A 17086-nucleotide genomic window follows, 5' to 3' on the forward strand; every position below is an offset into this window, starting at 1 on the left:
CTCCCCTCATTTACTCTCTGGTGATGTCCCTTCAAGCACATTCCTTGGTCACCGCTCTCCCCTCTGCGGTTAAGCTCATACACTCTCATAACTTCTTATTGATGACACCCTTCTCTGCCAGGGCTAGCGCTAACTTTTTTGCCACCCCAAGCAAAAAAAAAAAAAAGGTGCCACCACGCTGTTACAACTCCCCCCGAGTGCTGCCCCACCAAAACAAAAAAAAAACCCTAGCACCACCCCGCCCCACCAAACCAAAAAAATAAAATAAAACCCCAAGCACCACCCTGCTGAAACAACCCCCCCGAGTGCCGCCCCGCCGAAACGAACAAAAAAAACCCCAAGCGCTGCCCCGCGCTGGGGAAAAAAAAAAGAGTGCTGCTCCGCCGAAACAAAACAAACAAAATAACCACCACAGCACTGCCTCATCACCCCAAGATTGGCCGCCCCTTACAAGGTCCCGCCCCAAGCACATGCTTGGTCGGCGGGTGCCTGGAGCCGGCCCTATCCTCTGCTGCTCCTCTTGGAGCCTCAGGCAGAAGCTTCTGTTTGCTCCCATTTTTGTTACTGGGTATTCAGCCAGAGTCCTCAACATATTAAAAATGAAATTTCTTGTCCTACTCCTCCCGTAAAAAACCTTCTCCTTTCCTTTGCTTTATTATTATTATTATTATCCTTCCCACCATCTTCCTGGTCATCCAGGCTCACAACCTTTGTTATATTCAACTCTTCTCACTTCCTTTTCCATTTAGGCTGTTAGTAAATCCTGCTGTTACTAATTCTTTTCTCATATTGTGAAAATCTGTCCCTTCACCTCCAGCCCCATTCCCAGAACCTTGGTCCATGCTTTGATTATCTCTTGCCTTGGCTACTATACCTTCTCCTTTCTAGCCTCCCAAAATCTCACCATGTGTCTCCTCAAATCCTTTTGACGAGATTCAGTCAAAAGCACTTTTTACCCTCGTCTGCAACTATTTCATTTTCCCTCCTTTAGTCCCTTCGCTGGTATCCCATCCTTAATATTAAATTCAGACTTCTTATTCAGGGATGCACAGTACTGCTTCTACTGAAATTTTATATTTTGTTGTTACCTTCTTGTTACTTACACAAATATTTTGCCATTCAGCTCTCTTTAATGCTGTTTTTATCTTCTCCGTAAACAGCTATTTACCTTTTCTTATGCAGCCCCCTATGCCTGGAACATCCTCGTGCTTCTCTCTTCAGATCCTAACCTCATTAGCTTTCTGTTGCTGACTGCTACTCTGGCCATCATTCTACTTTGCCTAAACTTAAATATATTAAATCTGCATATTTTAAAAGGTGTATATATAGGAAGTAACAGACTGCATATATAACAAGCAGCATATCTCCTTTGTTGTTCCCCATCCTCCAGTACTTCATTTTGTGTGTGGTATAGGTCTTGACTTTTTTTTAAACTTTCTATAAAATAAGGGCAATCACATCTGTAGTACTATAGAAATAATATACACAAGGAATTGTGCAAAGAAGAAAAATATAAGAGAAAATTAAGTCCAGAAACTAATTAGAGAGAGATTCTATAACCTTTTACTGACTCTTTCGTACATTCCTCCTTTGTCTTGTAGTAGTTCTTAATCTGGATTTTTCAAATGAATGAACATGTTGCAAACATATCTTTTGCTCTAATTTACTACGTTTCTGTGGCCTATATAAGACAGAGTGATTCTTGAAACCTGCATGACATTTTTTCTAGTCAATCCCATAATAGTCACCTACAGGTTTTTTTCCTATTTAGTAAAAGAATTGACACTTTCATTTTTCATAAATTATTTCTTTACATGTTCATTTTAACCAAGTATTATTTTCTATTAATTATCCTCATGTAACATCACAACATAATCCCACACAATGGGTGAGAGACTCCGTGTTGTGCTTCTAAGAGGTGGAGCATAGAATTTGTAGTCCAGGGCCGAGGGGGATAAAATGACTTTAAGACGTCTTTGCGCCTTCTTGATTCTGGGTTGCTAGCCTGCTTAAATAGTGTATGTAAGTTATAGAAGCCTTCCTGGACTGTCCTGTCTCTGATAACAGTGTGTGCTGTGGTTCTGCCCTACCACAGCCCTCCCGCCCCCATGCCAGAACTTGTGAGAAGGTCCTTGGACGACAGCCTTACAGCTGTCTTCTGCAGAATCTGTACCAGAGGAATTCTCTCTGAGGGTACGTCCAGACTACTCGTCGATATATCGATCCCCGAATGTGCTCCCCGTCGACTCCAGAACTCCACCGGAGTGAGCGGCGGTAATGGAGTCGACAGGGGAGCCACGGATGTCGATCCCATGCCGTGAGGACGGGAGGTAAGTCGGAATAAGATACCTCGACTTCAGCTACGGTATTTCCGTAGCTGAAGTTGCGTATCTTACATCGACACCCCCCCCCCAGTGTAGACCAGGCCTCAGATAGTTCGAAAGGAAGAACATTCCATTTTGGTCCTTTTACCTGGCATAAAAGATGTGGAGTAGGGATAAGAATCACATACAATGTGATAATTTTTTTAACTTTCACTTACTAAAGAGGCACATTTTCGTTTGTGTGTTAATCTCTCCCATCCCCACCAGTCAGGGCTTTTATTCATGAGTTATGGAGAGGGAAATGATCTTGTGATTAACTAGTTCCCAGTTTTGCTGTACACTTCCTATGTGACTTGGGACAAATCACTGAATGTGTCTGTGCCTCAGTTCCTCATCTGTTAAATGAGGGCACAACTTCCTTATCCTCATGGGTTTTATAAGAAAAAATCCATTCAGGTCTGAAGTGCTTATATGTTCATGTGATTGGACAGAGAGGGATTTGCTGCTCATCCTTGAATGCTAATCAGCTTTAGGTAAAATTGTATTTGTTTCACTTCAGGGATTGTTTTAGGTACCAAAGGTGCTTCTGGACTATTTCCTTCTGAAGCAGCAGAATGGCTTTGCTATCGTGCTTTCATTATCAAACTGACAAACCACAAAGTTGTCTACAAGTGCCTTCTTAGGTTCCTAAAAATATGTAAGTACAGAGTAACGTTGAAAGTGAAACTTTTTAAATATAGATAACGTATTCAAATCTGCTTATGCACATGCAGATAAAAATGGTATAATTTTTCACCATTGCCTGCAACCCTGCTCTAGTTAAAGAAGTGTCATTTCTGTTATGTGACACTTATTAAAGGTTTATGTAAACTAATTGTTTAATGTGTATTAGCCAAATATGGGTATAGAAATTCTCTGCCTATTAAATGAGTTGTGATTTAAATGCTCTGATTATTACCCCAAAAATACATAACTGACACTTAAAATATCCTCCAAGAACATAAACTCTTGGCAAAAGATTGACATTAGGAACCACTAGTTTTAACAGAAAATCATCGTTGTGCCATTTATATTGTATATACTCAGCATGATTGCCATTGACAAGGTTCTAGAGCTCTTCCATTCAGTTTTATTTTACTTATTTTCTCTTTTTTTTGCTTTTGTTTTAAACTTTGTAATGTTCTAAACACAAGCATGTACAGAGGTGCACAAGATCTGTTCAAGTATAAAACCCAGGACTCTAATATAACAGGATCAAGGCACATCCATTTCCCATAATCTTTCAGAAGAAACATGGCAAATTAGATGCTTCTGTAACCTACACTACCACATTGTGGCTCTATCACACTGTAGCAGCTAGACCACTGCAAGAAAGATAGGTTCTTCTTCGAGTGATTGCTCACATCCATTCCAGTTAGGTGTGCGCGCCGTGCGTGCACGTTCGTCGGAAACTTTTTTACCCTAGCAACTCCAGTGGGCCGGCAGGTCGCCCCCTGGAGTGGCGCCGCCATGGCGCCCAATATATAACCCTGCCGGCCCGCCCGCTCCTCAGTTCCTTCTTACCGCCGTGTCGGTCGTTGGAACTGTGGAGCGCGGCTTAGCTGTCCTCCACGTCCCTAGCTCTCCTTGTTATCTCTCGATTATCTCTCGTACTGTTAATTAGATTGTTGAGTGTAGATAGTAGTACTTAAGTTAATAGGTTGTAAATAGTTCTTCGCCGGGGGCTTAGCCCTTCACGGCACCCGGCACCGGGCTCATGCCTGGTTCATCGGGCTTCAAGCAGTGTGCGGCCTGCAAGAATCCTGTGCCCACCAGCGACCCCCACGACGCGTGCCTGAAGTGCCTGGGGGAATCGCACAGATCGGACAAGTGCCGCATCTGCAAGGCTTTTAAGCCAAGAACAAAGGAGAGGGATCAAAGACTCCGAACTCTCCTTATGGAGGCGGCACTTGACCCGGCGGCTTCGCAGGCCGTGATCTCGGCGCCGGCACCGGATCGCACCGGCACCGGAAAGACTCCCCGGCACTGACCTTCTCTGGCACCGGGGACGGAACCGAGGCCGTCGAAGTCTACTACTCCGGCCATGCAGACCCGACTGGAGCGCCCGGCCTCAACACCGGCCGCGGCGCCGCCAGCACCGTCGACTCCAGGCCCGGCGGGTCCATCGAGTCCGGTGCCGCCAAGCTCCCCCATGAGATCTGGGGTTGAGATATTGGTCCCATCCACGCCGGAGACCTTCGCCTCGGCTCGGGACCTCATAGCACTGACTGAGTCCACTCAGCAGCCACCCCCGGTACCTCTGGTGCGGGTCGTGTCCCGAGGCAAGCCCATGATGTCGGCACCGTCTCGGGACTCACGCTCACGATCGAGGTCCCGACGCCACGGTCGCTCCAGCCGCCGCTCGCAGTCCCGGCACCGCTCCCCTCGGCGGTACCGGTCGCACTCGCGGCGCCAGTCGGCCTCAAGACGGTCGCGGTCGGACTCCAGCCGCCGATACCGGCACCGCGACTCCAGGAGCCAGTCCCGTTACTCGCCGCACCGGTCGACCTCCCGGCACCGAGCTGGTGGCAGGTCCCGGTCCCGGTCGACCTCCCGGCACCGAGCTGGTGTCAGGTCCCGGTCCCGATCCCGGCACCGAAGCGGCGACCGGTACCGGTCTAGATCCCGGCACCGTGATAGAACCCGGTCCCGGTCCCGATCCTGGCACCGTTTTGACTCCCGGCACCGCTCCCCGGCACCGAGACATTCGTCCATGCTGACCCGCGCAGACCCTTACCAACCAGGGTCAGCTCCGCCGTGGCCTTCTAGACAGCCGTCGGTCTCTTCCCAAACGGACAGCGGGTATGCGCTGGGCACCGACCGGCAGGCGGCGCTATTTAGCGATCCGTCACAACAAGACCGAGGCCCGCAGCAATGGGGGTTCTGGACACCCTGGGCATACCATCAAGCCCAGGGGCCCCAACAGCTCCCTGCTAGGCCTGCGACGGCGGAGCGCAGGGCGCCAGAAGCCTCATTGTCTCGCCCCCCTCCCTCCCCGGATCGGGAGGAAGGGTCCAAGAAACAAGACTCCGCTCTGGCTCCTGAGGCAGAGGCGAGGGCCGAGGGAGACCCTCCATTAGACACTCTCTTGCCGGGGGTCTCCTCATCCTCCTCCCCTGATGAAGAGGTGGCTGGTACCTCCTCCAACAGCCCCCTCCCCGCTGGATCTCAGAGCGCACCAAGACCTCCTCCGGCGAGTAGCCCAGAATCTGAGTCTGCAAGCCGAGGAGGTCTCGGAGATAGAGGATCCGATCGTCACCATCCTCTCAGCAGATGCTCCCACCAGGGTCGCCCTGCCCTTCGTAAGAACCATCCAGGCCAACGCCAACACCATCTGGCAGTCTCCGGCCTCCATTCCCCCTACTGCGAAGGGCGTCGAGAGGAAGTACATGGCCCCTTCTAAAGGCTATGAGTACCTCCATGTACACCCGACGCCGGGTTCCCTGGTGGTTCAATCGGTGAATGATAGAGAGCGTCATGGGCAGGAGGCTCCAGCCCCCAAATCCAGAGAGGCCAGGCGAATGGACCTCCTCGGCCATAAGGTATACTCGGCTGGGGCGCTGCAGCTCAGGGTTTCGAACCAGCAAGCCCTGCTGAGCAGATACGCCTTCAACTCCTGGGTGGCAGCAGACAAATTTAAGGAGCTGCTGCCGCAAGACGCTCGCCAGGAATTTGCAGCCATCTTGGATGAAGGCAAGAAGGTTGCACGCACGTCCTTGCAAGCTTCTTTGGACGCTGCAGACTCGGCTGCCCGTACCCTCGCGTCGGGAGTAACGATGCGTCGCATCTCCTGGCTGCAGGTTTCTGGCCTTCCGCCGGAGTTCCAGCATACCATCCAGGACCTCCCTTTTGAAGGCCAGGGCCTGTTTTCTGAAAAGAGAGACCCCAGACTCAAGAGTCTGAAAGATAATCGGGTCATTATGCGGTCCCTCAGGATGCACACACCGGTAACGCAACGCAGACCCTTCCGGCCACAGCAACAACAACAGCGCAGGCCGTATTCCCAGTTCCACCAGCGGCAGGACCTTTACAGGCACCGCGGCGGGAATGGAAGGCGCAGGCATTCGGGGAACCAAGGAGGGCAGAACCAAGGCTCCTCTAAGCCCCCGCCTGGACCCAAGCCTTCATTTTGAAGGTGCGCTCGAGGGCGCAGTAACAGTTTCCCCCATGGATCCTTCCCCCCCGTTTTCCAACCGTCTTTCGTTTTTCCTCCCGGCGTGGTCCCAAATAACATCGGACCGCTGGGTCTTACGCACGGTGCAGACGGGATACCGCCTGCAGTTTGTATCATTTCCTCCTTCCCGCCCCCCTTCCTCGTCCCTCTTCAGGGACCCCTCTCACGAGCAATTCCTTCGGCAGGAGGTGCAGACGCTCCTCAGCAAAGGAGCTATAGAGGCGGTTCCGGAAAACGAGAAAGGCAAGGGGTTTTATTCCCGCTACTTTCTGATCCCCAAGGCTAAGGGAGGCCTCAGGCCTATCCTCGACCTGCGAGAGCTCAACAAATACCTGGTGAAGTTGAAGTTCCGCATGGTGTCCCTGGGGACCATTATCCCATCCCTGGATCCGGGAGACTGGTACGCCTCCCTCGACATGCAGGACGCGTATTTTCACATTGCCATTTGGCCACACCACAGACGTTTCCTTCGCTTCGTGGTGGGCCTCCTTCATTACCAATTTGCAGTCCTCCCATTTGGCCTGTCCACGGCCCCAAGGGTGTTTACAAAATGCATGGCAGTGGTTGTGGCGCATCTTCGGCGCAATCGTATCCACGTGTTTCCTTATCTGGACGATTGGTTGATTCGGGGCACGTTGGAACAACACGCGGACGTGGCTGCGGACTTGATCACCGGCATGTTCGCCACTTTGGGCCTCTTGATAAACACGGACAAGTCCACCCTGATTCCCACGCAGAGGGTGGAATTCATCGGGGCCGTGCTGGACGCCACTGTGGCCAGGGCCTTACTGCCATTGCAGAGGTTCCAGGCCTTGTCGGCGATTGTTCAACGACTGCGGACAGCCCCCTTGACATCAGTGCGGCGTGTCTAGCCCTGTTAGGCCACATGGCGGCTTGCACCTTTGTGACCGGTTACGCTCGGCTCCGCATGAGGCCCCTCCAGTTGTGGCTCATCGATCATTACAGGCCGGCAAGGCAGCCGCTAGACATGCTAATCACAATCCCCCAAGGGGTGTTAGATTCTCTCGGCTGGTGGCTAGACCAGTCCGTGCTATGTGCGGGACTCCCTTTCCATCCACCTCAGCCCTCGGTGTCCCTGACAACAGATGCCTCAGATCTAGGCTGGGGGGCCCACCTAGGGACCCTGAGAACGCAGGGCCTGTGGTTCCAGGAGGAGGCGGGGTTGCACATCAACATGCGGGAGTTGCGAGCGGTCCGCCTTGCTTGTCAAACGTTCTGCCATCAGCTTCAGGGTCGTTGTGTCGCAGTGTTCACCGACAACACGACGACCATGTATTATATCAACAAGCAAGGCGGCACCAGATCCTCCCCCCTGTGTCACGAAGCGATGCGACTCTGGGACTTTTGTGTAGCCCACTCCATTCACCTCACGGCTTCCTTCCTCCCTGGAGTACGGAACACGCTGGCGGATCGATTGAGCAGATCCTTCCTGTCGCACGAGTGGTCCCTTCGCCCGGACGTCGCCCTCTCCATCTTCCGGAGGTGGGGTTATCCCCGGGTGGACCTCTTCACGTCCAGGGGGAACAGGAAGTGCCAAGCATTCTGCTCCTTTCAGGGCAGGGAGCCCGGGTCGATAGCGGATGCCTTCCTTATTCAGTGGTCGACCCACCTGTACTATGCGTTTCCCCCGTTCCCTCTGGTCCACAGGGTCCTTCTGAAGGTGCGCAGGGACAGGGCTCACGTGATCATGGTAGCCCTGGCGTGGCCCAGGCAGCACTGGTACACCATGCTGCTGGACCTGACCATAGCCGACCCAGTTACCCTGCCCCTTCACCCGGACCTGATTACCCAGGAGCACGGGACCCTCTGTCACCCAGACCTGCAGTCGCTACACCTAGCGGCGTGGCTCCTGCGTGGCTGACTGGTTCTGAGCTGCGCTGCTCCTCGCCGGTGAGGGAGGTGCTTTTGGGCAGCAGGAAGCCTTCCACGAGAGCGACATATTCGGCCAAGTGGAAGCGTTTCTCCTGTTGGTGCGTGGAGAGAAATCTCCGCCCTATGGAAGTGTCGGTGGCCGACATCTTAGACTACGTTTGGTCCCTCAAACAGCAAGGTCTGGCCATATCGTCGTTGCGAGTCCACCTGGCAGCTCTCTCCACCTTTCACCCAGGTGTGGATGGTCGCTCTGTTTTTTCTCACCCGACGGTGTCTAGATTCCTTAAGGGGCTGGAACGTTTATACCCTAACGTCCGTCCCCCTGCTCCAACCTGGGATCTTAACCTGGTGTTGTCCCGGCTCATGGGACCCCCCTTTGAACCCTTAGCCACTTGCTCCATGCTTTTCCTCTCTTGGAAGACTGCCTTTCTAGTAGCTATCACCTCAGCTAGGCGGGTGTCGGAACTCCGGGCTCTTGTGGTAGACCCCCCGTATACAGTCTTCCACAAAGATAAGGTGCAGCTGAGACCACACCCTGCCTTTCTTCCCAAGGTAGTCTTGTCCTTCCACATCAGCCAAGAGAGATATTCCTTCCGGTTTTTTTCCCGAAACCTCACTCCTCAGGCAGGGAGCAGCAGCTCCACTCGCTTGATGTCCGTAGGGCTCTCGCGTTCTACGTGGAGAGGACTAAGCCCTTCCGCAAATCCCCCCAGCTTTTCGTGGCGGTAGCGGACCGCATGAAAGGGCTTCCTATCTCCTCCCAGAGGTTATCCTCTTGGGTGACGTCCTGCATCAGGACCTGTTATGACTTGGCCCATGTCCCTACGGGCTGTGTGACTGCGCATTCTACCAGGGCTCAGGCGTCGTCGCTGGCTTTCCTCGCCCGTGTGCCCATCCAGGAAATCTGTCGGGCAGCGACCTGGTCATCGGTCCACACCTTTGCTTCCCACTACGCCCTGGTCCAGCAGTCAAGAGAGGATGCGGCCTTCGGATCTGCAGTGCTCCATGCCGCTACTTCTCACTCCGACCCCACCGCCTAGGTATGGCTTGGGATTCACCTAACTGGAATGGATGTGAGCAATCACTCGAAGAAGAAAAGACGGTTACTCACCTTTGTAACTGTTGTTCTTCGAGATGTGTTGCTCACATCCATTCCACACCCGCCCTCCTTCCCCACTGTCGGAGTAGCCAGCAAGAAGGAACTGAGGAGCGGGCGGGCCGGCAGGGTTATATATTGGGCGCCATGGCGGCGCCACTCCAGGGGGCGACCTGCCGGCCCACTGGAGTTGCTAGGGTAAAAAAGTTTCCGACGAACGTGCACGCGCGGCGTGCACACCTAACTGGAATGGATGTGAGCAACACATCTCGAAGAACAACAGTTACAAAGGTGAGTAACCGTCTTATATAAAGCAAATCTTAATTTAAACAACTGCTTAACTGATTACATCTACCACCTTTCTTAGGGTTCTTTTAATTTTGATTGCTTAACTAAAGAAAAGGACTACAGAGTTAAATTTAGTTTTGTAGAATTTTTTATTAAATATCCTTAATGAAAGCAACTAATAGTGTAGGATATGTGATACAGCAGGGCCAGAGAGCACCAGGAGAGTGATAGATGGGAAAGACATAAGCCCCAGGATGATCAGAGCCTTATTTCTTGTGGACTGAGGAGAGGTTACTACAAGTTAATTAGAGCACCTGGAGCCAATTAAGACCTAATAAAAACCTCTGATTCCATCAGACAAGGAGGGGGGAAGGATAGCTGACTGTAGTTTGAAGGAGTACTGTTGTTAACCAGAGGATCACAGTACCATAAAAGGCAGAGCAGAGGGACTCCCCAGGCACAGAGGACTGAGGGAAACCCTACCCAAGGAGGGAGAGGGGAGGAAGCCCGCAAAGCTGAAGGGGCTGGGACTCCGAGTAGGGTATAGGCCCGAGTCCCTTCCTGCTCTCCTTCTCTCTCCCACCAGGGCACTAGTGGAGCCCTCGATGCCCAAGAATAGCGGCAAGAGGTGGCGCCCTGACCCATCACACAAAAGGAAAGCACAGGACCCACCATAATAGTGCCAGCCATTGCCACGTGTGGTGTGAGGAGTGGGATTCCGTACTATGAATTTAATCCTGGGTGAGCTAAAACCATCCCTTTCCCAAGATGGTCAACGTGGTCAAGGCACTAGTGCAAGCCACTGCGGCCCAACAGGAGGCTACCCTGGTCCAAGCAGCTGCCCAACAGGATGCAGTATGGCTGCAGCAGGAGACCAGTCGCCTGCTGATGAGCCAGGACTGTACTGTGCTGCATGAAGTGGTGAACCAGGTGAAGGCCCTTATGGAGCTGAGCCATGAGTGCAACGGGACACAGATTGTATGGGCCAACAATTGCCTGCAGAAGATGATGCAGGAGGAAGATGTGGAGGCATACCTCTTGGCCTTCGGAGGGCAGCCCTGTGGGAGGGCTGGCCCTGAGATCAGTGGTCAGAAGATGAGGCACAATGGACCAGGAAGCCAGTCCCAACCCTGAGGCCCCAGACTATCGAGAACTCCAGGAGAACTATAACTGGAAGGAGGGGCACTGAGGAATGGCCTGAAACCATGAAGGGACCTGAGGGCTTGAGGGGGAGGGGGCTGAATAGCCCAAGGCAGAGGATGACAACCAGGGTAAGGTATTGGTGTTATCAGTGAGGGGGAATTGGGGCACATAGCAGCCCTGTACCCCCACAGGGACGAGCCCATGCAGTGCAATCTGGGGGATCACAGGGAGCAATGTAGCCTGTTCGGCCTGGTGGGGTTTGCAATGACCCCACATGAGTACACCTGTGGTTGGTAAAAATGAATGGCATTGAGACCACAGATTTGGTGGATTCTGGGAGTGCTGTCACGCTGGTCTCAGAGAAGTTAGTGGGGCAAGACCAACTGACCTGGGCCAAAAACACAGGAGTGACGTGTCCATGGCACTGTAAATTTCTACATCATGATCCCAGTATGGATTGAGATCCAGGAGAATACTACCAAGGTGACCACAGGGGTGGTCCCCAGACTCCTCTACCTGGTCTTAATCAAGAGGGACTTCCAGGGTTTGAGAACCTCAACCCCCCCCCACCCCATAGAGCTAGGGGAAGGTAGCAATCCCTGGGCTGAGATCAAGGCAGCCATGGATAACCACGCCCTAATTTTTGCCAGACTTGCCCCAGAATTATTTTCGCCATCCGGAAAGCCCTGGAAATCTAGGCAGGAAAGGGGGGCAAATAAAAGGTTAGGAACCAGGATTTTGGCAGGGAACCAGAAAGCCAGCCTGGTTAGTAGGCAAACTCATCCAGGAGGCCAGGAGACAGCTCGGACTGGTGAGGATCCGGAGGCAGTCCCCAGCACCAGTAAGAGCAACTCACAGGGCAGAGTTGAAACCCATCCTATAAAATTAGGCCAGATTGATTCCGCACATGAGAATTTTGGGAATGACCAAGCCTATGATCCACTATATGCAAACGTGAGGGAGCAGATAGTGGAGATAAACAGCATGCCCATGGAGGGGAAATCCAAAGGCCTAGAGCCATACTGTGTGGTCAAATGCAATCTGTTGCACTGTTGTAGCCCAGATACCGGGGGACGGGGGGGTGGGGGAGATAGAGCAGCTCTTAGTACCACGGAAGCACACAAGGGTAGTGTTAGAGCTATCTCACATCCATTTATTTGGGGGACACCCTAAGAGTAGATAAGACCCTGGATAGAGTCCTAAGGAGGTTTTACAAATGGAAGTCCAGTGCTATTGTGCCTCCTGCCCAGAATGCCAGTTGCACAGCTCTCAATCTCATTTACAGGCCCTGTTCATGCCCTTGCCTGTTATTGAAGTCCCTCTCAAAAGGATTGCCATGGACCTAGTGGGCCTGATAGAAAGATTGGCCTGGGGCCACTGAAACAAACTCTTCATCCTTGACTATGCCACACGGTGCCCAGAAGCCATTCCCCTAAGAAGCCCCATGGTGAAGGCAATAGCAAAAGAACTGCTCCAGGTTTTTGCTAGAGTGGACATCCCTAAGGAGATCCTGACCTACCAGGGGATTCCCTTCATATCAGAATTAATGAGGGGCTTATGTACCTTACTCTGCATCCAGGCCTTACGTACCTCAGTCTATCATCCTCAAACAGATGGCCCGGTCAAGCGATTTAATCACACCCTCAAAAGCATGATCTGGAAGGTGGTGGCTCAAGATAGAAATGACTGGGATACCCTTCTACTGTACCTGATGTTTGCGATGTGGGAGGTCTCCCAGGCATCTATTGGATTCTCCACCTTCAAGCTACTATACAGAGGCCACCCACGCAGCTTATTAGATATCATCAAGGAGGATTGGGAAGAACAGCCCAACCCAGGGAAGAATGTCATTGAGCACATGGCACAGATGAGATAGCGAGTAGCCCAAGTGACCCCCATAGTAGAAGAGCATTTAGAGAGAGGTCCATTGGGCTTCTTGTGCTATTACAAGTACTGGGTGAAAGCATGAAGATTTCAGCCAGGAGAACAGGTGCTGGTGCTGATATGGCCATATGAGATGGTGGAAGTCATTGGGGAGGTGGACTATAAGGTAAAGCAACCAAGACTGCCGAAGGCCCGAGCAGGTCTACCACGCTAACTTATTGAAACCCTGGCATGATCAGGAGACATGCCTGGTCGTCCAGGGAGCTCCACCTCAGGCATATGGCCCACAAGGGCAGATGAGGCTATCCCCCAAAATAACCCTGGAACAATGACTAGAGATCATTAATATGATCCAGCAGAACCAAGACGTGTTTTCCATGCAGCCAGGCCATATGACAACTGTCCAACACCGTATTGTCACCTGCTCCGGAGCAAGGGTAACAATAAAACCAAGTTCCAGAGGCCAAAAGGGGAGAAATTAGGAGGGAAGTGAGGAGGTTTTGTAACGACTTCCGGAAATTGAACGAAATATCCCAGTTCGATGCCTACCCAATACCATGCATTGATAAGCTAATTGATCAGTTAGGCAAGGCTTGATATTTGACCACCCTGGACTTCACCAAAGGCTATTGACAAATCCCCCTGGCTGAGGACACCAAGGAGAAGACCACCTTCTCTATACCCGACAGCCTTTTCCAATATACTGTCCTCACATTTAGGGCCCTTGCAACATTGCAACGACTAATGGACAAATTATTACGACCCCACTCCTGACTAAGAGATGCACCTAGGAAAAGTAGAAGTGGTACTAGATGCCCTTAGACAGGTCAGCCTCAGCGCCAACCGTCCCAATTGCAAGAGAGGGCTAGCCAAGGTATGTAGTAGAAAAGGGCTTGGTGAAACCCCAATGGAACAAAGTAGAGGCAATACAGGACTGGCCCCGACCAGTCCACAAAAAGCAAGTCAGAGAATTTCTAGGGATAGTGAGGGACCCACTATAACAGTGTCGGCTATTTGCCACAGATATAAGAAGACAAAAATAGCGCTGGAATATGATTTGGTATAAACTAGAAAATTAGTTGGTATAACCATTCAGGTTTTAGAATCAAATAATACAACCAGAACAGAAAATAACACTTATAGTCAATCACTATCTTGAGAGGGTGACATTGTTTAGATTTTTGATTGTCTTTCAGAATAGATCTTCACTTGTGCCAATTGGTTTTCTATTATGAGGTTGCTAACACAATAGAGGGGGAAAAACAATCATAAACTAAAGCATAAGACATGGTCAATTACTTACAGGCCAATTCAGTGTCTCCCTCCTAATGGATCTATAATAGTGTACCTTTTTGACCTACTTCCCCACAAATTACAGCAGCCCCAAGGTCTGTCTATTACTCCTATCAAACAAAAACTCCTACATTTATGACAAACTGTGTAGCTTAAGGAACTTAACTCCATAAGTCACTTTGCGTGGGCCCCTCTGCAGTTTATCCCTTGGCCAAGTTTGTAGTTATAATTGCTCAAGTGGCAGTTCCTCTATCAACATTTCTATAAATTCATACAATTTATACGAAGTCTCTCCATATTTTTTGATGCTCTTTAAACTTGTTTTAACATTTCTTTATACAATGCAAAGTTACTTCAAGATTTCCTCCAGCAGGCCAGAATAACTGTATAATTTTTTCATTTCTGTTGTTTTAACAACAAGGATGGGACTATGCTATGTATTTTTTGAAATCTGCTAACAAGTTTTCTCCTATTTTTAGGCTTTTTCTGAGAAAGATAAATCTGTTTGATTTGATTTGGTGTTTTGTCTGTGTGCCCTTCTTAACATTCTAGTTAAACATAAAGTTACTACCTCACTTAGATTGCCAATAATTAACATACCCCTATCTAGTAACTAAGTGGGAGCACTCCACCTCACAGATGGATCTGATGTGGGTCAGAGGAGCAGTTGGAGGGGAGGTACCATGACAAGAGAGCGAGGCAATTTGGAAGCTCCTTCACCGTAGCCTCAAGTATTCAGGCTCAGTCCCTGGGTCTCACAAGCAGCTGTGATGTCCCTCAAGAGGGAGAGTATATGGGTTGCAGCCTTAAACGCAATCCCAGAGTGTTCTTAGGACCCAGTAGGCAAGGCCTTTCTAGTGTAGCCTCGCTAGGTATACTGGGGAAAAAAGTCCTCTAGAGTTACTAGTGTCCCACCTCTTCCCACAAGTGGGGAATCACACCCAGCCTGTCCCTTTGGGTAACGCTCAGGACAGTGAAAGATGGGATGCTTCTCATCTCACTGAGATAATATAGAGTGGAATAAGGTCCAATTTTACAATACTCCTGCCCTAACCCCAGGCCTTAGGAATCAAATAGTTACATTTCTGATTATTTCATTCCATGCTCAAGTGTCCTTATAAACACACTATTTGATTTCAGTTCCTATTATTTGCTTTCTCTTTTGGCACAGGTGATAGCATAAGCATACATAACTACAAATATTAGCCTTACTTCTCCACTTGGTCACTAAACTAAAATAAATCAATATGAATGCAACCCCTTTTCCAACCTAACAGGATTGCCGATAAGGTAAACTCTGACAATAAAGTATACAGTATTTTGCCCAAAGCTATATATATAGTTGACTTCCATTTTATACATATAATTTCATTTAATCACAGTATCAGATTCCGTTAAGTTCCCTATTATCCGACACATCATATAATATCTTAATGTTTGATATCAATTTTTTAAATTCATTTATTCACAGACAGGGAAAAAAGGAAATTTCTTCAGCTGTACCAACAGTGCATTCTTGTGAAAGGAAACAAAAACATTGTTTCCTCAGACAGTCTGAAGAAACCTTGCTCTTAGGTCTTGAGTATTTTCCCCTCATCTCTCTGTCCTGTCTCTTCTTAGCTGCCTTGATGCCCAGGCAGTTCTCAAATAGTAATAACTCATAACTTTGGGGCCTTAGTTACTGCACCATATATAGATGTATATGACTCTGCTTGCTAAGACAGATGTTTCTTTATCTCAAGTGGTAGCATGTCATGCTTTTACATCCAGAGATTCTGGGTTCAGTCATGTTATTTTTGTGTGCTGTTTGTAATCACTGAAGCACAATCTCATCCAAAAGTTAAGAATAGAAAAGGAATCCTGACACACAAGTATTTTTGAGACATCTGGGAAACTCCGTCATAATGTATATGTTTTTTCTCTCTTTGTGGGTTGGTCCACACAGAGGATAGATAACATCATGCTTTCCCCCTCATTCCTATAACAGAAGTGGAAGATGTTTCACTGATTCTGAAAGTTTCTGATTGCCTAGTTGAGGGTGTGTGTGATGGATTCCCCAGGGTGCAACCGGAACTGCGGTACCTCTGAACTCTGTCTTACCAACCTGTGCCCCCCTCTCACACTGTGATGTTGTGACAAGCTGCAAACCTCTCCAGATACTGCACTTACACAGACATTCACAGGCAGGGACACACCCAGTTGCGTTACGCAAAAGCTTTCCTAGCCACTCATAAACTAACAATAGAGAGGTTCCAGCCAGTTTCCCCAGAGCTCCCCAGCCTGGGACCCCAGACCTGTACCATCTTGCCCTGGTCAGAAACCTGACCAGTGTGTTTATTAGCCTTACTGCTTAGTCCATCTTTCCCTCAGTGTGGAAAGGAAATGTACCAGCTCTTGTCCCTGAGCAGATTTCCCATGCACCTCAAGCAAAATCCACTGTATAGGTCAACTGTGAAACAGATTTATTAACAACAGAAGATAGATTTTAATTGATTATATGTAATAAATATATAGATCAAAGTTGGTTACCTAGGAAATAAAGTAAAATTGCAAATCTAAGTAATATAAACTAGATAGGATTTAAATCAGGCAGTGTCTCACCTTGATAGATGGGAGAGTTCCTTAACACACAGGCTGAGATTCTTCTTTTCAGCCTGGGACCACCTCCCCAGTTCAAGTTTTGTTCCTCCAAATGTGTTTCTAGGTGTTGAGTTGTGCAGGGAATGAGGCCAAGTGATGATGTCACTTCCTCCTTTTATATTTTCTTCCCGCTTGCTGGAAAGATCCTTTGCTATGACATGAGTCAAACAGTCTCCATTGTCTACATGCTATCTCTGAGAGATTTCCATTGTATACGGTTCCTGGGGTAGTCCTTTGTAATGGGGATTCCCCTTAATGGAGGGCAAACGCTGTCTTGCTTCTCCATTGTTGTACCTGAAAGGCTGGTTGTGA

General features: G+C 49.6%; 1 protein-coding gene across 1 annotated transcript in view; it reads left to right on the forward strand.

Moving 5' to 3' along the window:
- Positions 1–17086, forward strand: part of TERT (telomerase reverse transcriptase) — a 122119-nt gene that overhangs the window by 92090 nt on the left and 12943 nt on the right. The window contains exon 15 of the mRNA XM_030551650.1: positions 2884–3021. Coding sequence (XP_030407510.1) covers positions 2884–3021 — 138 coding nt within the window. The remainder of the gene's footprint in view (positions 1–2883; positions 3022–17086) is intronic.

The sequence above is a fragment of the Gopherus evgoodei genome, chromosome 2 (genome assembly GCF_007399415.2).
Source record: "Gopherus evgoodei ecotype Sinaloan lineage chromosome 2, rGopEvg1_v1.p, whole genome shotgun sequence".
Classification (NCBI taxonomy): domain Eukaryota; kingdom Metazoa; phylum Chordata; order Testudines; family Testudinidae; genus Gopherus; species Gopherus evgoodei.